At 49.7% G+C, this 26,008-nt stretch overlaps 1 protein-coding gene across 1 annotated transcript; it reads left to right on the top strand.

Moving 5' to 3' along the window:
- The first annotated feature begins 449 nt into the window (after positions 1-449).
- On the top strand, positions 450-24,099 carry aldh5a1 (aldehyde dehydrogenase 5 family, member A1 (succinate-semialdehyde dehydrogenase)). Its single transcript, XM_056444507.1, is given in 12 exon segments — positions 450-866; positions 3,012-3,095; positions 4,574-4,744; positions 5,116-5,232; positions 5,742-5,885; positions 10,725-10,868; positions 10,933-11,091; positions 15,625-15,645; positions 15,647-15,705; positions 15,707-15,784; positions 17,130-17,188; positions 22,599-24,099. Coding segments are annotated over 12 exon segments (1,545 nt in total). The 5' UTR covers positions 450-569; the 3' UTR covers positions 22,811-24,099.
- Positions 24,100-26,008: the final 1,909 nt, after the last annotated feature.

Here is a 26,008-nt window from a genome sequence, read left to right as displayed (position 1 = left end):
CACCCCCCACACACTACTTACACCCCCACACACACTACTTACACCCCCACACACACTACTTACACCCCCACACACACCACTACTTACACCCCCACACTACTTACACCCCCACACACACTACTTACACCCCCCACACTACTTACACCCCCACACACTACTAACACCCCCACACTACTTACACCCCCCACACACACTACTTACACCCCCACACACACTACTTACACCCCCACACACACTACTTACACCCCCACACTACTTACACCCCCACTACTTCCACCCCCCCCCACACACACACGTACACGCACAGAGAGACACACACACAGATATACACGCACACATTTACACGTACACACACACGAACACTCGCACGCACACGTTCACACACGCACACGCATTGTATAACGTTGGACCCTGAACGCATCAGCCCGGTTGTGTCTGTGTCACGTGGTGCTGCCTCCTCCTCCCGACCGGTTGAAACCGACAGAAAGCGGCCGAGTGGTGCTCGCAGCCGGGGGAGGAGCGCGTCCTCCTCGGTGAGAGCCCCACACGCACTCCGCTCTCCGCCCGCCATGTCCTCTCGCTGCCTGCTCCGGCTGCTCGTGCGCGGCCCCGCCGCCTCCCGGCTGCTCTTGCACGGCCCCGCCGCCATGCAGCGGCACTACAGCCTGGACGTGTCCGCTCCGCTGCTGCGGACGCGGGGCTACGTGGACGGCCGCTGGGTGTCCGCAGCCTCGGACTTCCCGGTCCTGGACCCGGCCACCGGGGAGGAGATCGCCCGGGTCGCCGACTGCGGCCCCGCGGAGGCCAAGCGGGCTGTGGACGCGGCGCACCGGGCGTTCGAGTCCTGGAAGCGGACCACCGCGAAGGTACGTCCACCACATGTCCTCCACACGTCCACCACACGTCCACCACACGTCCACCACACGTCCACCACACGTCCTCCACACGTCCACCACACGTCCACCACACGTCCACCACACGTCCTCCACACGTCCACCACACGTCCTCCACACGTCCCCATGTTGTCCCCATGTTGTACCCATGTTGTCCCCATGTTGTCCCCATGTCGTACCCATGTCGTCCCCATGTTGTACCCATGTTGTCCCCATGTTGTCCCCATGTTGTCTCCATGTTGTCCCCATGTTGTCTCCATGTTGTACCCATGTTGTACCCATGTTGTCTCCATGTTGTCCCCATGTTGTACCCATGTTGTCCCCATGTTGTCCCCATGTTGTACCCATGTTGTCCCCATGTTGTCTCCATGTTGTACCCATGTTGTCCCCATGTTGTACCCATGTTGTCTCCATGTTGTACCCATGTTGTCTCCATGTTGTACCCATGTTGTCCCCATGTTGTCCCCATGTTGTACCCATGTTGTACCCATGTTGTCCCCATGTTGTCTCCATGTTGTCCCCATGTTGTCTCCATGTTGTACCCATGTTGTCTCCATGTTGTCCCCATGTTGTACCCATGTTGTCCCCATGTTGTACCCATGTTGTCCCCATGTTGTCCCATGTTGTCCCCATGTTGTCCCCATGTTGTCTCCATGTTGTACCCATGTTGTCCCCATGTTGTCTCCATGTTGTACCCATGTTGTCCCCATGTTGTCCCCATGTTGTCCCCATGTTGTCCCCATGTTGTCCCCATGTTGTCCCCATGTTGTCCCCATGTTGTCCCATGTCGTACCCATGTTGTACCCATGTTGTCCCCATGTTGTCCCCATGTTGTCCCCATGTCGTCTCCATGTCGTCCCCATGTCGTACCCATGTTGTCCCCATGTTGTCCCCATGTCGTCTCCATGTCGTACCCATGTCGTACCCATGTCGTCCCCATGTTGTCTCCATGTTGTCTCCATGTCGTCCCCATGTTGTACCCATGTTGTCCCCATGTTGTACCCATGTTGTAGGTATGTTGTCCCCATGTTGTCCCCATGTCGTCTCCATGTCGTCCCCATGTTGTACCCATGTTGTCCCCATGTTGTACCCATGTTGTCCCCATGTTGTCTCCATGTCATACCCATGTTGTAACCATGTTGTCCCCATGTTGTACCCATGTCGTCCCCATGTTGTCCCCATGTCGTCCCCATGTCGTACCCATGTTGTCCCCATGTTTTACCCATGTTGTACCCATGTTGTACCCATGTTGTACCCATGTTGTCCCCATGTTGTCCCCATGTTAACCCTAACCCTGGGCAGTTTTTTTTGCGCCCCCATCTATATCTCCAACCAATATTTTGACGGCAATGCCAGCCATTAACAGAACAGAAAACAAAAAAAACTTTAAAGCTGCAAGCAGCGTCGAACGGGTCCTCGCTCATCTGCGCCGGTCGGGGGCGCTGGTCGAGGACCGAGGACGCAGGCACGCCGGTCGGACTCGACTCGGGCCGTGACTTGTAACGAGCACGAGAAGTTTGGGGCAGATTCGACAAAGTCCAGTTTCACCACTAGGTGGCGCTTTAACTACGTGAACATATTCATGCGTCGTGTGTCCCTACGTGAAGTATAGACCACGTCATGGAAATTCAATGTAAAAAAAAAAAGTTATGAAAAAAAGCTGTGTTGTCTTGGAATCGATCACGCATCTCCAGGTGTCCAGACCAACACTTATCATGCTGAGCTATAGAGCTAGCTGGATTACAGGCAGCCGTAGGAGCTCACATTATTTTGGGCACGACGAGGGAGTGAATGTGCACCGTTGAACAGGGGGGCGGAGCCGGAGCGTCTTCAGCACAGACGTGACATTTTCTCAGGGATTTTGTTCTTTATTTAATGTTTGTTCATTGTTGCGACTGTTGTTCTGTTTATTTGAAAGAAATTCAGTCTTGCAGGGCAAAATAGCGTTTGAAAGTTGAAATTCCGTTTTCGTGCAAAATCGTGAAAAAAATAATATATATATATACACACATATATATATGTGTGTGTAAATGTATGTATATATATATATATATGTGTGTGTGTATATATATACACACATATACATACATGTGACCGGCCGCCCTGTGCTTGTCTAAGGAGCGCAGTGGGGTCCTGAGGCGGTGGTTCGAGCTGCTGACGCTGCACCAAGAGGACCTGGCCCAGATCATCACCTTCGAATGTGTGAGTACAGGAAGGAGGCCAGAGGGCCCGCCTGTCTGTCTGACTGCCTGTCTCTTTGACCACCTGTCTCTCTCTCTCTCTGACTCCCTGACCACCTGTCTCCCTGACCACCTGTCTCTCTGACTCCCTGTCTCTCTGACCACCTGTCTCTCTCTCTCTCTGACTCCCTGACCACCTGTCTCTCTGACCACCTGTCTCTCTGACTCCCTGTCTCTCTGACCACCTGTCTCTCTGACCACCTGTCTCCCTGTCTCTCCGTCTCTCTGACTCCCTGTCTCTCTGACTCCCTGTTTCTCTGACTCCCTGTCTCTCTGACTCCCTGTTTCTCTGACTCCCTGTCTCTCTGACTCCCTGTCTCTCTGACTCCCTGTTTCTCTGACTCCCTGTCTCTCTGACTCCCTGTCTCCCTGTCTCTCTGACTCTCCGTCTCTCTGACCACCTGTCTCTCTGACTCCCTGTCTCTCTGACTCTCCGTCTCTCTGACCACCTGTCTCTCTGACTCCCTGTCTCTCTGACCACCTGTCTCTCTGACTCCCTGTCTCTCTGTCTCCCTGTTTCTCTGACTCCCTGTCTCTCTGACTCCCTGTCTCTCTGACCACCTGTCTCTCTGACTCCCTGTCTGCCTGACCACCTGTCTCTCTGACTCCCTGTCTCTCTGACCACCTGTCTCTCTGACTCCCTGTTTCTCTGACTCCCTGTCTCTCTGACTCCCTGTTTCTCTGACTCCCTGACTCCCTGTCTCTCTGACTCCCTGTCTCTCTGACTCCCTGTCTCTCTGACTCCCTGTCTCTCTGACTCCCTGTTTCTCTGACTCCCTGTCTCTCTGACTCCCTGTCTCTCTGACTCCCTGTCTCTCTGACCCCCTGTTTCTCTGACTCCCTGTCTCTCTGACTCCCTGTCTCTCTGACTCCCTGTCTCTCTGACCACCTGTCTCTCTGACCACCTGTCTCTCTGACTCCCTGTTTCTCTGACTCCCTGTCTCTCTGACTCCCTGTCTCTCTGACCACCTGTCTCTCTGACTCCCTGTCTCTCTGACCACCTGTCTCTCTGACCACCTGTCTCCCTGTCTCTCCGTCTCTCTGACCACCTGTCTCTCTGACTCCCTGTCTGCCTGACCACCTGTCTCTCTGACTCCCTGTCTCTCTGACTCCCTGTTTCTCTGACTCCCTGTCTCTCTGACTCCCTGTCTCTCTGACCACCTGTCTCTCTGACCACCTGTCTCTCTGACTCCCTGTCTCTCTGACCACCTGTCTCCCTGTCTCTCCGTCTCTCTGACCACCTGTCTCTCTGACTCCCTGTTTCTCTGACTCCCTGTCTCTCTGACTCCCTGTCTCTCTGTCTCTCTGACTCCCTGTTTCTCTGACTCCCTGTCTCTCTGACCACCTGTCTCTCTGACCACCTGTCTCTCTGACTCCCTGTCTCTCTGACTTCCTGTCTGCCTGACCGCCTGTCTCCCTGCCTGTCTGTCTGTCTTGCAGGGTAAACCCATGCGTGAGTCCCTGGGGGAGGTGGCGTACTCCGCCTCCTTCCTGGAGTGGTTCTCCGAGGAGGCGCGGCGTGTTTACGGGGACGTGGTCCCGTCGCCCGCCAGGGACCGCAAGATCCTCCTCCTGAAGCAGCCAGTGGGCGTGGCCTCCATCATCACGCCGGTGAGTCGGCCAATCACAGGCTCTCAGGAGACTACAGAACTTTATTAATCCTCAATGTGTCCAACACCTTCTGACCGGCTGCAGGACGACAGACTAGCTAATGCTAACATGCTAAGCTATCATGCTAAGCTCACATGCTAATCTAGCATGCGAAGCTAGCACGCTAAGCTATCATGCTAAGCTCACATGCTAAGGACTCCAGGTGGACCCAGTGAGATGGGATTGTGGTACCTTTCAGGAAGTGAGGGCTGTACCTTTAAGAACGTCCCATCTGAGTCCAGTGATGTAAACATTGAATGATAAGTGGGGTTGTTGTTATTATTGTTGTTATTGTTATTATTATTGTTCTCCTTGTTGTCCTCTCCTCCCAGTGGAACTTCCCCAGTGCGATGATCACCAGGAAGGCAGCAGCCGCTCTGGCTGCCGGCTGCACCGTGGTGGTGAAGCCGGCCGAGGACACGCCGCTGTCCGCCCTGGCTCTGGCTCAGGTGGGCTGCTGCTACATGCTGCATGCTGCTGCTACATGCTGCTGCTACATGTTGCTGCTACATGCTGCATGCTGCTGCTACATGCTGCTGCTACATGCTGCTGCTACATGTTGCTGCTACATGCTGCATGCTGCTGCTACATGCTGCTGCTACATGCTGCTGATACATGTTGCTGCTACATGCTGCATGCTGCTGCTACATGCTGCTGCTGCATGCGGCATGCTGCTGCTGCATGTGGCATGCTGCTGCTACATACTGCTGCTACATGCTACATACTGCTGCTACATGCTGCATGATGCTGCTACATGCTGCATGCTGCTGCTACATGTGGCATGCTGCTGCTACATGCGGCATGCTGCTGCTACATGCTGCTGCTACATGCGGCATGCTGCTGCTACATGCTGCATGCTGCTGCTACATTCTGCTGCTACATGCTACATGCTGCTGCTGTTGTTCTTTTCTCCTTGTTCTTCCTCTTCCTGTGAATGACATCACTTCCTGTTCTGCAGCTGGCGGAGCAGGCGGGGGTCCCTCCGGGGGTCTTTAACGTGGTCCCGTGCTCCAGAGAGAAGACCCCCTCAGTCGGGGAGGTCCTCTGCACCGACCCCCTAGTGGCCAAGATCTCCTTCACTGGATCCACCGCCACCGGCAAGGTGAGCCTGCTGCCCCCTGCTGGTGGTCTCTGAGAAGGCCCTGAGACCTGGAAGAAGACCCATATATATATATATGTATATATAAATATTAGGGCTGGGCAACGATTACAATTTTTTATCGCGATTAATCGCATGATTTCCCTGATTAATCGCGATTAATCGCATTTGTATACGCAAAATCCAATAATTAATTCAAAAGTAGTGTATAGCGCACTTCTATTTGAAATGTTCTGCCATATGAATGAAAGTGCCATAACATGTGTTGTCCCTGTTAGAGACACTAGAAAACACTTTAAGTGCAGTTTGTCAATTCCTAGAACTTGACACTTATTTTAACTGTTCTGCCATATGAACTAAAGTGCCATAAAATCTGTCAGGACATTGTCAAATGCACAGTTATACAGAGACACTGTGACAGAACGCTGGAGACTGAAGCAGGGACATGATCAAAGGCAGTCGTCTCGCAGCAGCGATCATCTCTGGTGCTCTATCTGCTCAGTGTGGTGACTTTATCTGTCACATTCCACTGCTGTGCAACTTGTAATGGTGCGTTCACACCGGACGCGGCGAAAAAATTCTCGACGCGTCTGACGCAGCAGTCTCGACGCGCGTCGGAAAAAGTGTGTTCACACCAGACGCGTCGGGGGCGGAGTCATAAATGAGTCGAGGAACGACAGGACCGCAGAGTACTTCCACTTGTTAGTGGACCGAGCTGCTCTCCCACTGCGCTGCTCTCTCTTCTTCTCTCTTTGATACGTGTCTCTGAGGCTTTTCCACCTCCGGCGGCAGATCTCCTGCCATGAAACACATCTGCCGGCGGTTCGTTGATAGTAAAGTACAACAAATAGCGAGAATAAAAGCAAATACATACATTCAAAACTTACCAGGTCGTCCCACGGCTTCTCCGACCTTGTTCCACGCTTTATCTTTATAGCTCCGGTTTCGGTAAGCATAAAGAGTTGTATCGTAAAGTTCGGGGTGCCCACAGACGGCGACAATAATCTTTTCCTCCATTTTTTCAACCGGCAGGACGATGACGAGCGGAGCTGCTCAACGCTGATTGGCTGACGCAACTATGACTCACGCGTTTTTGCTGCCGGAGTTGGGAAATTTCAACTCGCGCGTCGACGAGCTGCGTCTGTTCTCTCAGTTCGCCCCGCGGCTAACGCTCTGTTCTGCTGCTTCAAACGCGTCTGACGCGCTGCTCGCTGGGAAATACGCAGCTGTGCATTGACTTAACATGTAATCTCGACGCGCGTCGAAATTTCGACGCGTCCGGTATGAACACACCATAAGGGGTAAATACTAGTTTATGAAAACCCAGAGAAACACAAATATCCGACGAAGCAAAATCCTGACGTTTTTGGAATCCCTGCCGGACGCATTGTTTAGGTCTCAGAAGCAGGACATGTCCGGGGAAAGAGGACGTCTGGTCCCCCGATGTCCAGTCGTCCCCAGAGAGCAGCAGCACGTTGTGAAGCTGTCGCTTTGCAGTCCTCTCCTTTCATCCAGCTCGTGTATTCTCCGTGTGACGTGTGTCTTGAGTCTCATACCTGCCGTCATTTGTTGAGATTCTCCATGTTTGTTAAACCGCGAATGACTTTCTTTTCCGGTTCCGCAGCAATCAGTAGCAGACTTTTACAAAATAAAAGCCTGTGAGCAACACACTTTTACAATAATAAAATAAACAATAAAACCTGCGTTAACGCGCGATAAAATAATTGTCGGCGTTCGTTAATTGATGCGTTAACGCAAGATTAACGCTTTAACGTGCCCAGCCCTAATAAATATATATGTATATGTATATATATATACATATATATATAGCTTTCTCGTTTGGCTCTCTCCGAAGGCGGTCGCATTTTTCCCTCCCTCTCCTCCCCATGACCTTCCCTGCTTGGCTCCTATCGTCATGTCTTGTCTTGTTTTATACTTGAGAGACTCTCTCCTCATCGCTCTTCGAACTAAAAACCATGGACCGATCAACTGATCATCTGATCAACTGGTCTCTCAACGCAATTGACACCGTCTTCTGGACGAGAAGCTCGGGTTCGGGGGAACCTGCCCGTCCTGCCGGGCCGTTGGCAGCTGGTTCCACGATGGACGCGTGGGAGCGTCGGCGTGTCGTGTGCCTAGCAGCCTTTCCGTGGAGGACGTAGAAGACATCTACCTATTCGGAACCATGATTACAGGATTTTTGCTGTTTGGATTTGGCGTTGCCCTGGCTTATCGGAAAATTAAGGAAGCGGTGACAGCCGTTAAAAGCCCCCGAAGGCTGCCCGACGAAATTGGATCGATTTGAAATCCTATTGGGAAATGGGAGGAAAGTGGTGGAATAGTAGGTGCGCAAATTGGATGTAGCTGCTGGAAGACCAAACAATCCCAATCTGATCTGCTTTCGGCTCCCTCTACCAGAACGGGCCTTGGCCAAGGCCGTTACTGGAACAACAACTCCCATGAAGATCGCTGAAGTGAGAACCTCTCTCATTCCCTTCCCCCTCTCCACAGACACCTGTGGTTGTTGTCTCCCCAGGACATTTCAAGGCTATCTCCATGGCAACGACCATCTTGCGGACTGAGAACTCTGTCTGTTGTGGCCTGGGGGAGGACGACATACCAGGCCACTCACACACGAACTTCCACACACTGATATGCCTTCACTACCCCCCCCCCCATCCCACGCCTTCGCCTGCTTTATGCCCCCAGTGTGACGGGGTCTGAGACTGGCGCCGTGATGGCTGCTTGTCTGTGCTGGCTACCTTCTGCCCCCCAACGGCTGGGCTTAGATCACCCAGTCTTTACCTCCCCTCCCCCTTCCTCCATGTTGCACGTCTTGTTTAGATGTATGTGCTTTTGTGCTGAGGTGTTTTTTCCTGCTCCCACACTGTACCCCTCTAGGGGCATAATCTGGGGGTTGTTGTTTTATTTTCTCCTCTCTTCCCTCATGTTATGCTGTAATCTTCCATTATCTGCCTGTAATTTCCCGCTTGCGGGATCAATAAAGTATACATCTATCTATCTATCTATATATATATATACATATATATATATACACATATACATATACACTACCGTTCAAAAGTTTGGGATCACCCAGACAATTTCGTGTTTTCCATGAAAACTCACACTTTTATTTATCAAATGAGTTGCAAAATGTATAGAAAATATAGTCAAGACATTGACAAGGTTAGAAATAATGATTTGTATTTGAAGTATTAATTTTTTTCTTCAAACTTTGCTTTCGTCAAAGAATGCCCCTTTTGCAGCAATGACAGCATTGCAGACCTTTGGCATTCTAGCTGTTAATTTGTTGAGGTAATCTGTTGAAATGTCACCCCACGCTTCCTGAAGCACCTCCACCAGTTGGATTGGCTTGATGGGCACTTCTTGAGGACCATACGGTCAAGCTGCTCCCACAACAGCTCAATGGTTGAGATCTGGTGACTGGCCACTCCATTACAGACAGCAAGCTGCCTGCTTCTTCCCTCAAGAGTTCTTCACAATGTGGAGGTGTGCTTTGGGTCATTGTCCTGTTGGAGGAGGACATTGGCTCCAATCAAGCGCTGCCCACAGGGTATGGCATGGCGTTGCCAAATGGAGTGATAGCCTTCCTTATTTAAAATCCCCTTTACCTGGTACAAATCTCCCACTTTCCCAGCACCAAAGCAGCCCAGACCATCACATGACCTCCACCATGCTTGACAGATGGTGTCAGGCACTCTTCCAGCATCTTTTCACCTGTTCTGCGTCTCACAAATGTTCTTCTGTGTGATCCAAACACCTCAAACTTGGATTCATCTGTCCAGAACACCTTTTTCCAATCTTCCTCTGTCCAATGCCTGTGTTCTTTTGCCCATACCAATCTTTTCTTTGATTGGCCAGTCTCAGATATGGCTTTTCTTTGCCACTCTGCCTAGAGGCCAGCATCCCGGAGTCGCCTCTTCACCGTCGACCCTGACACTGGCGTTTTGGGGGTACCATTTAAAGAAGCTTCCAGTTGAGGGCCTGTGAGGCGGCTATTTCTCAAACTAGAGACTCTAATGTACTTGTCTTCTTGCTGAGTTGTGCACCGGGCCTCCCACTTCTCTTTCTGCTCTGGTTAGAGCCCGTTGGTGCTGTTCTCTGAAGGGAGTAGTACACACCGCTGGAGGACATTTTCAGTTTCTTTGCAATTTCTCGCATGGAATAGCCTTCATTTCTAAGAACAAGAATAGACTGGCGAGTTTCACAGGAATCTTCTTTTTTTCTGGCCATTTTGAGAGTCTTATCGAACCCACAAATGTGATGCTCCAGATAATCAACTAGCTCAAAGGAAGGCCAGTTTTATAGCTTCTCTCATCAGCAAAACAGTTTTCAGCTGTGCTAACATAATTGCACAAGGGTTTTCAAGGGTTTTCTAATCATCCATTAGTCTTCTAAGGCGATAACACAATGTACCATTAGAACACTGGAGTGATGATGGAAATGGGCCTCTATACACCTCTGGAGATATTTCATTAGAAACCAGACGTTTCCACCTAGAATAGTCATTTACCACATTAACAATGTAGAGAGGGTATTTATGATTGATTTAATGTTATCTTCATTGAAAAAAACAATGCTTTTCTTTGAAAAATAAGGACATTTCTAAGTGATCCCAAACTTTTGAACGGTAGTGTACATAGTGTATTTATACATAGTGTATTTATGTATATAGTGTATATATATACACAGTGTATATATATACATAGTGTATTTATACACAGTGTATTCATGTACATCGTGTATTCATGTACATCGTGTATACACAGTGTATATATATACATCGTGTACTTGTGTACATTGTGTATTTCTACTCAGCTGCTGCTGAAGATGGCTGCTGACACCGTGAAGAAGGCGTCCATGGAGCTGGGAGGCCACGCCCCCTTCATCGTGTTCAACAGCGCCGACGTGGACCAGGCGGTGGGCGGAGCCATGGGCTCCAAGTTCAGAAACTCCGGACAGGTGAGGGTCCTGGGTCCCGGGTCCTGGGTCCCGGGTCCTTGACCAAGTCCTCCTCTCCCTGTAGACCTGCGTGTGCTCCAACCGGTTCCTGGTGCAGAGCGGAGTCCACGACCGCTTCCTGGCCCAGCTGGGCCGGGCCATGGACGCCCAGCTGGTCCTGGGTCACGGGTCAGAGCCCGGCACCACCCAGGGCCCCCTCATCAACGCCAGGGCTGCAGAGAAGGTCTGGACCAGACCCCCTAGAGCCGGACCCCATAGACCTGAACCAGACCCCCTAGAGACCTGAACCAGACCCCTGATAGACCTGAACCAGACCCCCCATAGACCTGAACCAGACCCCTTATAGACCTGAACCAGACCCCCTAGAGACCTGAACCAGACCCCCCATAGACCTGAACCAGACCCCCTATAGACCTGAACCAGACCCCCTATAGACCTGAACCAGACCCCCTATAGACCTGAACCAGACCCCCTATAGACCTGAAGCAGACCCCCTATAGACGTGAACCAGACCCCTATAGACCTGAACCAGACCTCCCATAGACCTGAACCAGACCCCCCATAGACCTGAACCAGACCCCCGATAGACCTGAACCAGACCCCCCATAGACCTGAACCAGACCCCTTATAGACCTGAACCAGACCCCCTAGAGACCTGAACCAGACCCCCGATAGACCTGAACCAGACCCCCGATAGACCTGAACCAGACCCCTATAGACCTGAACCAGACCCCTATAGACCTGAACCAGACCCCATAGACCTGAACCAGACCCCCATAGACCTGAACCAGACCCCCGATAGACCTGAACCAGACCCCCGATAGACCTGAACCAGACCCCCTAGAGACCTGAACCAGACCCCCGATAGACCTGAACCAGACCCCCGATAGACCTGAACCAGACCCCATAGACCTGAACCAGACCCCCATAGACCTGAACCAGACCCCCATAGACCTGAACCAGACCCCTATAGACCTGAACCAGACCCCTATAGACCTGAACCAGACCCCTATAGACCTGAACCAGACCCCTAGAGACCTGAACCAGACCCCCTATAGACCTGAACCAGACCCCTATAGACCTGAACCAGACCCCTATAGACCTGAACTAGACCCCCGATAGACCTGAACCAGACCCCCTATAGACCTGAACCAGACCCCCTATAGACCTGAACCAGACCCCCTATAGACCTGAACTAGACCCCCTATAGACCTGAACCAGACCCCTATAGACCTGAACCAGACCCCCATAGACCTGAACCAGACCCCCATAGACCTGAACCAGACCCCCTATGGACCTGAACCAGACCCCCTATAGACCTGAACCAGACCCCCTATAGACCTGAACCAGACCGCTGGTAGACCTGAACCAGACCCCTATAGACCTGAACCAGACCCCCCATATACCTGAACCAGACCCCCTATAGACCTGAACCAGACCCCCATAGACCTGAACCAGACCCCCATAGACCTGAACCAGACCCCTATAGACCTGAACCAGACCCCTATATACCTGAACCAGACCCCCTATAGACCTGAACCAGACCCCCCATAGACCTGAACCAGACCCCTTATAGACCTGAACCAGACCCCTTATAGACCTGAACCAGGCCCCCTATAGACCTGAACCAGACCCCCTATAGACCTGAACCAGACCCCCCATATACCTGAACCAGACCCCTTATAGACCTGAACCAGGCCCCCTATAGACCTGAATCAGACCCCTTATAGACCTGAACCAGACCCCCCATAGACCTGAACCAGACCCCCTATAGACCTGAACCAGACCCCTTATAGACCTGAACCAGACCCCCTAGAGACCTGAACCAGACCCCTTATAGACCTGAACCAGACCCCTTATAGACCTGAACCAGACCCCCCATATACCTGAACCAGACCCCCTATAGACCTGAACCAAACCCCCCATATACCTGAAACAGACCCCTTATAGACCTGAACCAGACCCCCCATATACCTGAACCAGACCCCTTATAGACCTGAACCAGACCCCTTATAGACCTGAACCAGACCCCCCATATACCTGAACCAGACCCCTTATAGACCTGAACCAGACCCCCTATAGACCTGAACCAGACCCCCCATAGACCTGAACCAGACCCCCCATAGACCTGAACCAGACCCCCTAGAGACCTGAACCAGACCCCCTAGAGACCTGAACCAGACCCCCTATAGACCTGAACCAGACCCCCCATAGACCTGAACCAGACCCCCCATAGACCTGAACCAGACCCCATAGACCTGAACCAGACCCCCATAGACCTGAACCAGACCCCTATAGACCTGAACCAGACCCCTATAGACCTGAACCAGACCCCTATAGACCTGAACCAGACCCCTATAGACCTGAACCAGACCCCTATAGACCTGAACCAGACCGCTATAGACCTGAACCAGACCCCCTATAGACCTGAACCAGACCCCCCATAGACCTGTACCAGACCCCTATAGACCTGAACCAGACCCCTATAGACCTGAACCAGACCCCTATAGACCTGAACCAGACCCCCATAGACCTGAACCAGACCCCATAGACCTGAACCAGACCCCCTATAGACCTGAACCAGACCCCCTATAGACCTGAACCAGACCCCCCATAGACCTGAACCAGACCCCTTATAGACCTGAACCAGACCCCCCATAGACCTGAACCAGACTCCCTATAGACCTGAACCAGACCCCCATAGACCTGAACCAGACCCCTATAGACCTGAACCAGACCCCTTATAGACCTGAACCAGACCCCCCATAGACCTGAACCAGACCCCCTATAGACCTGAACCAGACCCCCTATAGACCTGAACCAGACCCCCTATAGACCTGAACCAGACCCCCCATAGACCTGAACCAGACCCCTTATAGACCTGAACCAGACCCCCATAGACCTGAACCAGAGCCCCTAAAGACCTGAACCAGACCCCCCATAGACCTGAACCAGACCCCCCATAGACCTGAACCAGACCCCCTATAGACCTGAACCAGACCCCCTATAGACCTGAACCAGACCCCCTATAGACCTGAACCAGACCCCCCATAGACCTGAACCAGACCCCCATAGACCTGAACCAGACCCCCTATAGACCTGAACCAGACCCCCATAGACCTGAACCAGACCCCATAGACCTGAACCAGACCCCCTATATACCTGAACCAGACCCCCCATAGACCTGAACCAGACCCCTATAGACCTGAACCAGACCCCTATAGACCTGAACCAGACCCCCATAGACCTGAACCAGACCCCTATAGACCTGAACCAGACCCCTATAGACCTGAACCAGACCCCCATAGACCTGAACCAGACCCCCATAGACCTGAACCAGACCCCCATAGACCTGAACCAGACCCCCATAGACCTGAACCAGACCCCTATAGACCTGAACCAGACCCCCATAGACCTGAACCAGACCCCCATAGACCTGAACCAGACCCCCATAGACCTGAACCAGACCCCCATAGACCTGAACCAGACCCCATAGACCTGAACCAGACCCCTATAGACCTGAACCAGACCCCCATAGACCTGAACCAGACCCCTATAGACCTGAACCAGACCCCTATAGACCTGAACCAGACCCCTATAGACCTGAACCAGACCCCTATAGACCTGAACCAGACCCCCATAGACCTGAACCAGACCCCTATAGACCTGAACCAGACCCCTATAGACCTGAACCAGACCCCCATAGACCTGAACCAGACCCCTATAGACCTGAACCAGACCCCTATAGACCTGAACCAGACCCCTTATAGACCTGAACCAGACCCCCTATAGACCTGAACCAGACCCCCTATAGACCTGAACCAGACCCCCTATAGACCTGAACCAGACCCCTTATAGACCTGAACCAGACCCCCTATAGACCTGAACCAGACCCCCTATAGACCTGAACCAGACCCCCCATAGACCTGAACCAGACCCCCTATATACCTGAACCAGACCCCCATAGTCCTGAACCAGACCCCCATAGACCTGAACCAGACCCCCATAGACCTGAACCAGACCCCCATAGACCTGAACCAGACCCCTATAGACCTGAACCAGACCCCCATAGACCTGAACCAGACCCCCATAGACCTGAACCAGACCCCTATAGACCTGAACCAGACCCCTATAGACCTGAACCAGACCCCCATAGACCTGAACCAGACCCCCATAGACCTGAACCAGACCCCTATAGACCTGAACCAGACCCCTATAGACCTGAACCAGACCCCCATAGACCTGAACCAGACCCCTATAGACCTGAACCAGACCCCTATAGACCTGAACCAGACCCCCATAGACCTGAACCAGACCCCCATAGACCTGAACCAGACCCCTATAGACCTGAACCAGACCCCTATAGACCTGAACCAGACCCCCATAGACCTGAACCAGACCCCTATAGACCTGAACCAGACCCCTATAGACCTGAACCAGACCCCCATAGACCTGAACCAGACCCCCATATACCTGAACCAGACCCCCTATAGACCTGAACCAGACCCCCATAGACCTGAACCAGACCACCATAGACCTGAACCAGACCCCCTATAGACCTGAACCAGACCCCCTATAGACCTGAACCAGACCCCCTATAGACCTGAACCAGACCCCCTATAGACCTGAACCAGACCCCCTATAGACCTGAACCAGGCCCCCTATAACCCTATAGACCTGAACCAGACCCCCATAGACCTGAACCAGATCCCCATAGACCTGAACCTGGTCCCATAGACCTGAACCTGGTCCTCAGGTGGTCCACCAGATCTCCGATGGTCCTGAACCAGACCCCGAGGTCCCTGAGAGGAGGCCGCTGTCTGAACCTCTGGGTGGTCCACCCTGCTGGCCGGCGTCACCACGGACATGTTGTGCACCCAGGAGGAGACCTTCGGCCCGCTGCTGCCCGTCATCAGGTCTGACCTCTAGGTTCTCCGTCAGGTCTGACCTCTAGGTTCTCCGTCAGGTCTGACCTCATAGAAAGGTTCTCCATCAGGTCTGACCTCATAGAAAGGATCTCCGTCAGGTCTGACCTCATAGAAAGGTTCTCCATCAGGTCTGACCTCATAGAAAGGATCTCCGTCAGGTCTGACCTCTAGGTTCTCCATCAGGTCTGACCTCATAGAAAGGATCTCCGTCAGGTCTGATCTCATAGAAAGGTTCTCCATCAGGTCTGACCTCATAGAAAGGATCTCCGTCAGGTCTGACCTCTAGGTTCTCCATCAGGTCTGACCTCATAGAAAGGTTCTCCATCAGGTCTGACCTCATAGAAAGGTTCTCCATCAGGTCTGATCTCATAGAAAGGTTCTCCATCAGGTCTGACCTCTAGGTTCTCCATCAGGTCTGACCTCATAGAAAGGTTCTCCATCAGGTCTGACCTCATAGAAAGGATCTCCGTCAGGTCTGACCTCATAGAAAGGTTCTCCATCAGGTCTGATCTCATAGAAAGGTTCTCCATCAGGTCTGACCTCTAGGTTCTCCATCAGGTCTGACCTCATAGAAAGGTTCTCCATCAGGTCTGACCTCTAGGTTCTCCATCAGGTCTGACCTCATAGAAAGGTTCTCCATCAGGTCTGACCTCTAGGTTCTCCATCAGGTCTGACCTCATAGAAAGGTTCTCCATCAGGTCTGTGGGTTCTGTAATGTCGTGTTAGACCATTTTCACATTGTATGACCTTTGGTGACCTTTGAGTTCCTAATAGAGTTCTAGTCTCATACAGATTGGTTATTAAACAGTTTATTATATATTTTATGAAATAGATTATTATATATTTTATTAAATATTTTATTATATATTTTAATAAATAGTTTATGATATATTTTATAAAACAGTTTATTATATATTTTAGAAAACAGTTTATTATATATTAAACAGTTCATTATATATTTTATTAAACAGTCTATTATATATTTTATTAAATAGTTTATTATATATTTTATTAAACGGTCTATTATATATTTTATTAAACAGTTTATTATATATTTTATTAAATAGTTTATTATATATTGTATTCAACAGTTTATTATATATTGTATTAAACAGTCTATTATATATTTTATTAAACAGTCTATGATATATTTTATTAAATAGTTTATTATATAATTTATTAAATAGTTTATTAGACACTACATAATATTATTTGAGGCCTTTGGTCCTCAATCAAAAAGTGATAAGCTGCTGACAATTGGTGATTCTTGATTATGTGTCAACGAGGAAGCTTCTTGTTCCCATGACGACCAGAACCGTGTTTGTGTCTCCAGGTTCGACACCGAGGAAGAAGCTCTGGCCATCGCCAACAACACCAGCGTCGGGCTGGCAGGTGAGTCCACCTGGGTCCGGGTCCAAAACTATGGGTCCTGTTTGGGGTCCGGGTCCAGAACTATGGGTCCTGTTTGGGGTCCGGGTCCAGAACTATGGGCCCTGTTTGGGGTCCGGGTCCAGAACTATGGGTCCTGTTGGACCTGCTCTACACAAAAGCCATAAGCATTTTGAATTTGGTGAAAAACCCAGAATTGGCAAGTTCTCATTCAGAGTCAGATTCATGTGAAATGTTAAGTCTCCTCATGTGTCTCCTCATGTGTCTCCTCATGTGTCCTCATGTCTCCTCATGTCTCCTCATGTGTCTCCTCATTCAATTCAATTCAGTTTATTTGTATAGCCCAATTTCACAAATTACAAATTTGTCTCGGAGTGCTTTACAATCTGTACACATAGACATCCCTGCCCCAAAACCTCACATCGGACCAGGAAAAACTCCCAAATAACCCTTCAGGGGGAAAAAAAAGGGAAGAAACCTGCAGGAGAGAACAGAGGAGGATCCCTCTCCAGGATGGACAGAACAATAGATGTAATGTGTACAGAAGGACAGATTTAGAGTTAAAATACATTCAATGAATATGACAGAGTGGATGAATAGTTCATAGTAGGCATATTCCACGATGGAGACCTCCACGATCCATCAGGCAGATGGCGGTGGGAGGAGGAGGGCGGAGTCTCAACAGTGGGCGGAGTCTCAACAGGACAGTGGCGCAGTCAGGAGCAGGAATTCCACGACCCAGACCTCGATGATCCATCAGCAGATAGGATCTATGCCGTCTCATAGGGTCCGATGACCCCATGAGACGTGAAGTCAAAGGACTCCGGGGAGAAAGCAGAGTTAGTAACGTGTGATTGAGAGATGAAAATTCATCCTTAAGGAGAGAAAAAAGAGGAGATAGGTACTCAGTGCATCCTAAACGTCCCCCGGCAGCTATAAGCCTATAGCAGCATATCAAGGGGCTGGACCAGGTGAACCTGATTCAGCCCTAACTATGAGCTCTGTCAAAGAGGAAAGTCTTCAGTCTACATGAGGGGGGCGGAGCCTCCAGGACTGAAGGTGGAAGCTGGTTCCATAGAAGAGGAGCTTGATAACTAAAGGCTCTGGCTCCCATTCTACTTTTTAAGACTCTAGGAACTACAAGTAGTCCCGCATTTAGTGAGCGTAGCTCTCTAGTGGGGCAATATGGTACTACAAGCTCCTTAAGATATGATGGTGCATCACCAATCAAGGCTTTGTAGGTTAAGAGAAGAATTTTAAAAGTGATTCTTGATTTTACTGGGAGCCAGTGCAGAGCAGCTAGTGCAGGAGTGATGTGATCTCTTTTCTTAGTTTTAGTGAGAACACGAGCTGCAGCATTCTGGATCAACTGGAGGGACCTAAGAGATTTATTAGAGCAGCCTGATAATAAGGAGTTGACTTAAGAGACTTATAGAGCAGCCTGATAATAAGGAGTTGCAGTAATCCAGTCTCGAAGTAACGAACGCGTGAACCAATTTTTCTGCATCTTTTTGAGACAAGATGTGCCTGATTGTTTAAATATTACGTAGATGAAAGAATGCAGTCCTTGAGATGTTCTTCACGTGGAGTTAAAGGACAAGTCCCGATCAAAGATAACGCCAAGATTCTTTACAGTGGTGTTGGATGCTAGGGCAATGCCGTCTACAGAATCCACATCACCAGATCATTGATCTCTGAGGTGCTCAGGGCCGATTAAAATTACTTCGGTTTTGTCTGAGTTTAACATCAAGAAGTTGCAGGTCATCCATGTTTTTATGTCTTTAAGACATGCTTGAATTTTACCGAGTTGGTTGCTCTCCTCTGGTTTTATCAATAAATATAGTTGAGTATCATCTGCATAACAATGAAAGTTTATGGAGTGTTTCCTGATAATATTGCCAAAGGAAGCATGTATAAGGTAAATAAAATTGGTCCAAGCACAGAACCTTGTGGAACTCCGTGTGTCTCCTCATGTGTCTCCTCATGTCTCCTCATGTGTCTCCTCATGTGTCCCCTCATGTGTCTCCTCATGTGTCTCCTCATGTGTCTCCTCATGTCTCCTCATGTGTCTCCTCATGTGTCCCCTCATGTGTCTCCTCATGTGTCTCCTCATGTGTCTCCTCATGTGTCTCCTCATGTGTCTCCTCATGTCTCCTCATGTGTCCCCTCATGTGTCTCCTCATGTGTCTCCTCATGTCTCCTCATGTCTCCTCATGTGTCTCCTCATGTGTCCCCTCATGTGTCTCCTCATGTCTCCTCATGTGTCTCCTCATGTGTCTCCTCTACTCTGACCCTCCTGTACTCTACTCTGACCTCCTGTACTCTACTCTGACCCTCCTGTACTCTACTCTGACCCTCATATACTCTACTCTGACCCTCATGTACTCTACTCTGACCTCATGTACTCTACTCTGACCTCCTGTACTCTACTCAGACCCTCATGTACTCTACTCTGACCTCCTGTACTCTACTCTGACCTCCTGTACTCTACTCTGACCTCATGTACTCTACTCTGACCCTCATGTACTCTACTCTGACCCTCATGTACTCTACTCTGACCTCATGTACTCTACTCTGACCCTCATGTACTCTACTCTGACCCTCATGTACTCTACTCTGACCCTCATGTACTCTACTCTGACCCTCGTGTACTCTACTCTGACCCTCGTGTACTCTACTCTGACCCTCCTGTACTCTACTCTGACCTCATGTACTCTACTCTGACCCTCATGTACTCTACTCTGACCCTCATGTACTCTACTCTGACCCTCGTGTACTCTACTCTGACCTCCTGTACTCTACTCTGACCTCATGTACTCTACTCTGACCCTCGTGTACTCTACTCAGACCCTCGTGTACTCTACTCTGACCCTCATGTACTCTACTCTGACCCTCATGTACTCTACTCTGACCCTCATGTACTCTACTCTGACCTCCTGTACTCTACTCTGACCCTCATGTACTCTACTCTGACCCTCATGTACTCTACTCAGACCTCCTGTACTCTACTCTGACCCTCATGTACTCTACTCAGACCCTCATGTACTCTACTCTGACCCTCCTGTACTCTACTCTGACCCTCATGTACTCTACTCTGACCCTCATGTACTCTACTCTGACCTCATGTACTCTACTCTGACCCTCCTGTACTCTACTCAGACCTCCTGTACTCTACTCTGACCCTCATGTACTCTACTCTGACCTCATGTACTCTACTCTGACCCTCCTGTACTCTACTCTCCTGTACTCTACTCTGACCCTCATGTACTCTACTCTGACCCTCCTGTACTCTACTCTGACCCTCATGTACTCTACTCTGACCCTCATGTACTCTACTCTGACCTCATGTACTCTACTCTGACCCTCCTGTACTCTACTCAGACCTCCTGTACTCTACTCTGACCCTCATGTACTCTACTCTGACCCTCATGTACTCTACTCTGACCTCCTGTACTCTACTCTGACCCTCCTGTACTCTACTCTGACCCTCATGTACTCTACTCTGACCTCCTGTACTCTACTCTGACCCTCATTTACTCTACTCTGACCCTCCTGTACTCTACTCTGACCCTCCTGTACTCTACTCTGACCCTCATGTACTCTACTCTGACCCTCCTGTACTCTACTCAGACCTCCTGTACTCTACTCTGACCCTCATTTACTCTACTCTGACCCTCCTGTACTCTACTCTGACCTCCTGTACTCTACTCTGACCCTCCTGTACTCTACTCTGACCCTCATGTACTCTACTCTGACCTCCTGTACTCTACTCTGACCTGTACTCTACTCTGACCCTCATTTACTCTACTCTGACCCTCCTGTACTCTACTCTGACCCTCATGTGCTCTACTCTGACCCTCCTGTACTCTACTCTGACCCTCCTGTACTCTACTCTGACCTCCTGTACTCTACTCTGACCCTCATGTACTCTACTCTGACCTCCTGTACTCTACTCTGACCCTCATGTACTCTACTCTGACCCTCATGTACTCTACTCTGACCCTCATGTACTCTACTCTGACCTCCTGTACTCTACTCAGACCCTCATGTACTCTACTCTGACCCTCCTGTACTCTACTCTGACCCTCATGTACTCTACTCTGACCTCCTGTACTCTACTCTGACCCTCCTGTACTCTACTCTGACCCTCCTGTACTCTACTCTGACCCTCATGTACTCTACTCTGACCCTCCTGTACTCTACTCTGACCCTCATGTACTCTACTCTGACCCTCATGTACTCTACTCTGACCTCCTGTACTCTACTCTGACCCTCCTGTACTCTACTCTGACCCTCATGTACTCTACTCTGACCTCCTGTACTCTACTCAGACCCTCATGTACTCTACTCTGACCCTCCTGTACTCTACTCTGACCCTCCTGTACTCTACTCTGACCCTCCTGTACTCTACTCTGACCCTCATGTACTCTACTCTGACCCTCATGTACTCTACTCTGACCTCCTGTACTCTACTCTGACCTCCTGTACTCTACTCTGACCCTCCTGTACTCTGGATCATTTCTTGCATCACTCTTCTGTAACTCCCATCACGTGCTCTCGACTTCACTCGAGACACATGATGCATGCATATGTTCACATAGTCACAGCGCCCCCTAGTGGCTCAAATGGACTTCAAATCTGCCAGGAACTTGTGGTGCTTGTCACACTGCTTTCTCTCGTAGTCACAGCGCCCCCTGCTGGCGAAGACCCTTATCGCTGATTTATTATAGATGACGTTTCTAATCTATGATTATCATATCTTGTTATATAATATATTATGATCGTATAATTTAATACTATTATTATTATTTGATATTGTAATGTAGAATATTGTTCTATCTTATACTGATAAATGATGCATGATGATATATTATGTTAGAATGTTTACCTCAAAGTGGCTCCTGCTCCTGGTCGCTGATGTCTCTGCTGGTCTCTGCTGGTCTCTGCTGGTCTCTGCTGGTCTCTGCTGGTCTCTGCTGGTCTGTGCTGGTCTCTGCTGGTCTCTGCTGGTCTCTGCTGGTCTGTGCTGGTCTCTGCTGGTCTCTGCTGGTCTCTGATGTCTCTGCTGTCTCTGCTGGTCTGTGCTGGTCTGTGCTGGTCTCTGATGTCTCTGCTGGTCTCTGCTGGTCTGTGCTGGTCTCTGCTGGTCTCTGATGTCTCTGCTGTCTCTGCTGGTCTCTGCTGGTCTCTGATGTCTCTGCTGTCTCTGCTGGTCTCTGCTGGTCTGTGCTGGTCTCTGATGTCTCTGCTGGTCTCTGCTGGTCTCTGCTGTCTCTGCTGGTCTCTGATGTCTCTGCTGTCCCTGCTGGTCTCTGCTGTCTCTGCTGGTCTCTGCTGGTCTCTGCTGGTCTCTGCTGGTCTCTGCTGGTCTCTGCTGGTCTCTGCTGACTGCTGTCTGTGCTGGTCTCCTCAGGGTACTTCTTCTCGCAGGACGTCAGTCAGATCTGGCGCGTGGCCGAGGCGTTGGAGGTCGGCATGGTGGGCGTCAACGAGGGCCTCCTGTCCACCCCCGAGGCCGCCTTCGGGGGGGTCAAGCAGTCCGGTCTGGGCCTGGAAGGCTCCAAGTACGGCATCGACCAATACCTGGAGGTCAAGTACATGTGCTTTGGGGGCCTGCAGCCCTGAACCGGGACCAGGGCGGACTCACCAAGGTCTAGATACACGAGCCCAGAATCAACTTAGCCCTGTTCAGATGGTTACTATAGCAACACTTGATTGTTTTTAAATCATAACGATGTCACAGGTCCAGCTGTCTCCTTTAGCGCCTCAGATCCAGAGAGATGAACCACAACTAGTTCTACTGTACCTGCAGTACTCCAGAGTCCTCTAGACCAGTGGTCACCAACCTTTTTTGAGCCACGGACCGGTTCCGTGTCAGAAATTATTTTCACGGACCGGCAATATAAATGACGTAATAAATATGACGTCATACAATTATACGAAGGGCATAAAGTGCCAAAACTCCAACTCATCATTACGCCGAGTGTGAGCCGTGCTTGTTGACCTGCAACGAGCCGCTGATGGAGACGGCGACACAGACGTGTGTTTGGTCCGCTGCTCCTCACCGAGTTCTGGTCGCTGTCATTAGAACAGGCAGAGTTGTGTGAAATGTCCCTTAAGGCCACCGTCATTTGCATCTCCAACACATTTTTTTCTAGCTCGGACGGCTCGATTCACCGGGTGAGTTTGTTTACTAACGGGTTGCAGGTCTATTCTTTTGCAGTCGGGTCTTTTGTGGTTGGAGTACCGCTCAAACTCTTTGAAAAGCCTCTTCCACCCGGTCAACGTCTGAAACATGTAGAATGTTCCGCTGTTCACTCGCCCACACAGCAGCGACTTTATCGGCCAACTTGAAACCAGTTGTCATTTCCCTGAAGTGACAGAATTCATTGAGCAGGTTGAATATGTTTTAGATTCTTTGTCACTGTGCCGCCAGCAGAGGGTTCGGCGCGTGAGACTCGCCTGCAGCGATAAACCACAACTTTAAGACTCCTGAACGCGGCTCAGACCGACACACGGGTGAATCTGCTCCTTTTTCAAAATAATATAGTTTTCCGACTGATTAAAAAAAAAAAATTACAACTTTATTTTTCACTTTTTTCCCGCGGCCCGGTTCCAACCAAGCCGCGGCCCGGGGGTTGGGGACCCCTGCTCCAGAGAGTACTCCAGAGATTACTCCAGGTCCTTTCAGGGCACTTGCGGCCCTCTGGCGGTTCAACAGAAACACTGTTCAGACTTTAAGACTACTGAAGTCATCCGGCCCTGAGCGGACCGGGTCCAGAGGGACCGGTTGAGCAATAGAGTCCTGCTTGTGTGTAGTCCTGCTTGTGTGTAGTCCTGCTTGTGTGTCACAACACTCCATCCTCGTGGATCCCTTTGTATGAATTACATATTAAAGAGAACTTTGTGATGTTTGTGAAGAGTCTTTGTTCTGCCTCATGTCCCAGTGTGATGTCATCAGTTCACCAGTCAGCTGGTTTATGGCCGTCAGTCAATGTTCTGCATTTAAAACATGAATTTAAATGCAGAACAATTTCATGGTGATGATGTCACTCATGCTCCGTTGTGACATCATCACTATGACAGGTTTCATGGTGATGATGTCACTTAACGTTAAGATACAAAATGAATGTAATTTGTGAAGATGACGAAGAGGAGTTGACCAATGTTCCCTGTAATTGTTCATGTGTCTGGGCATACACACTGAGCAGCATCAGATGGGCACGCTGTGGCCACACACCAGTATCACACCTGTTCAAACCTTGGATCATAGCAAGTTACATGGCTTATTCAAAGAATCAAATTACAGCAGCAATTTTCATTAGTTTACTTTTAATATAAGCGATTTGTCCCACTTCAGATGAAAAAGACAAACATCTTGTTGTTCATGAGATGTATAGTGTGTTCTCTATGTGAGGGTCCTGTTCTGGAACAAATGAGACATATACACCTTTCAGACTTAACATTTTGTTCACATTAAAACATTCACATGTTGCTCAATGACACGTGCTGTCGCTCTTTGTCTGTAAAATATCTAATTACAGTTTTTTTATTAGCATTTCTACTACTCATAAATTATCTAGTAGTAACAGCATTTAATGATTAATATCCATAAATAAAACATCTGAATAAATGTCACGAGAATATGCACACATGTTGACATAAATGTTCCCTTATTTTTCTGTCCTCACTTCTCCAACGCGTGTCCAGGTTGATGCTTCTTCTGCTTCTTGCTTTGACTTTATCCGCTGGTCTAAATGTGCCACTTCAAGGACTCGCACGTTGCCCTATGATTGTGGATTTGTTGAACTGACATGATGCATTCATTTTGATGGCAAGTAAAATATTGTCAACTAGAATGGGCACTCGGTAGAGCGCATACCTTCGCATATCACAAGATTGGGCATTGAATTATCAACATTTTGGCATTAGTTGCATGCCAATTGGACAAAAATGTATCGTGCTATGGTAAAAAAAAGATTTTGACCTTTCCATGACCTTGACCTTGACCTTTGACCCGATTGATCCCAAAATCTAATCAAATGGTCCCCGGATAATAACCAATCATCCCACCAAATTTCATGCGATTCAAGAAGATTTTGACCTGTTCATGACCTTTGACCTTTGACCCGATCGATCCCAAAATCTAATCAACTGGTCCCCGGATAATAACCAATCATCCCACCAAATTTCATGCGATTCGGTTCAATACTTTTTGAGTTCTGCGAATAACACGCATACAAATAAATAAATAAATACACGGCGATCAAAACAAAACCTTCCGCATTTTCAATGCGAAGGTAATGAGCACTTACCTTGCTTGGGGTCAGATGTTGTTTTGACAGCTTGTTCCTTTTCTCTCTAATGAACCATCCCCTGTCCCACCTTGAGTGTTCGTACAATGCCAACAGCTTTCAGATGACGTGTCTGCTGCATGTGACGCTCGAGTCCAACATTCGGTCCACAGCGTCACGCTGAACGCTCATGTGCTACTTTGGCTTCACTGCATGTTTTGCAGAGTCGACCTTTCTCACTCGAAAAAGACAACATCTCCCCCAGTGTCACCGCTTGTTCTAATATTTGCACATCCTCCTCCATTCCATCCGAAAAGAAGCGCACTTGTTTTCCCTTTGGTGAGAGGACATGTCGCCAGGGGCGGTTTTTCCTACAGGCGGTATAGGCGGCCGCCTAGGGCGCCATTCAGAGGGGGGCGCAGAAAAACTGCTGGGCAGTTTTTTTGTATCTATACTTCATTAAAAGAGCGATCAGAGCGCACGCGCTGCACACTCACCTCTCACTAGCACCCCCCCCCCCCCCCCCCCA

Source organism: Pseudoliparis swirei, chromosome 22, assembly GCF_029220125.1.
Source record: "Pseudoliparis swirei isolate HS2019 ecotype Mariana Trench chromosome 22, NWPU_hadal_v1, whole genome shotgun sequence".
In the NCBI taxonomy this organism is placed as follows: domain Eukaryota; kingdom Metazoa; phylum Chordata; class Actinopteri; order Perciformes; family Liparidae; genus Pseudoliparis; species Pseudoliparis swirei.
This window is presented reverse-complemented; position numbering and strand designations above follow the sequence as displayed.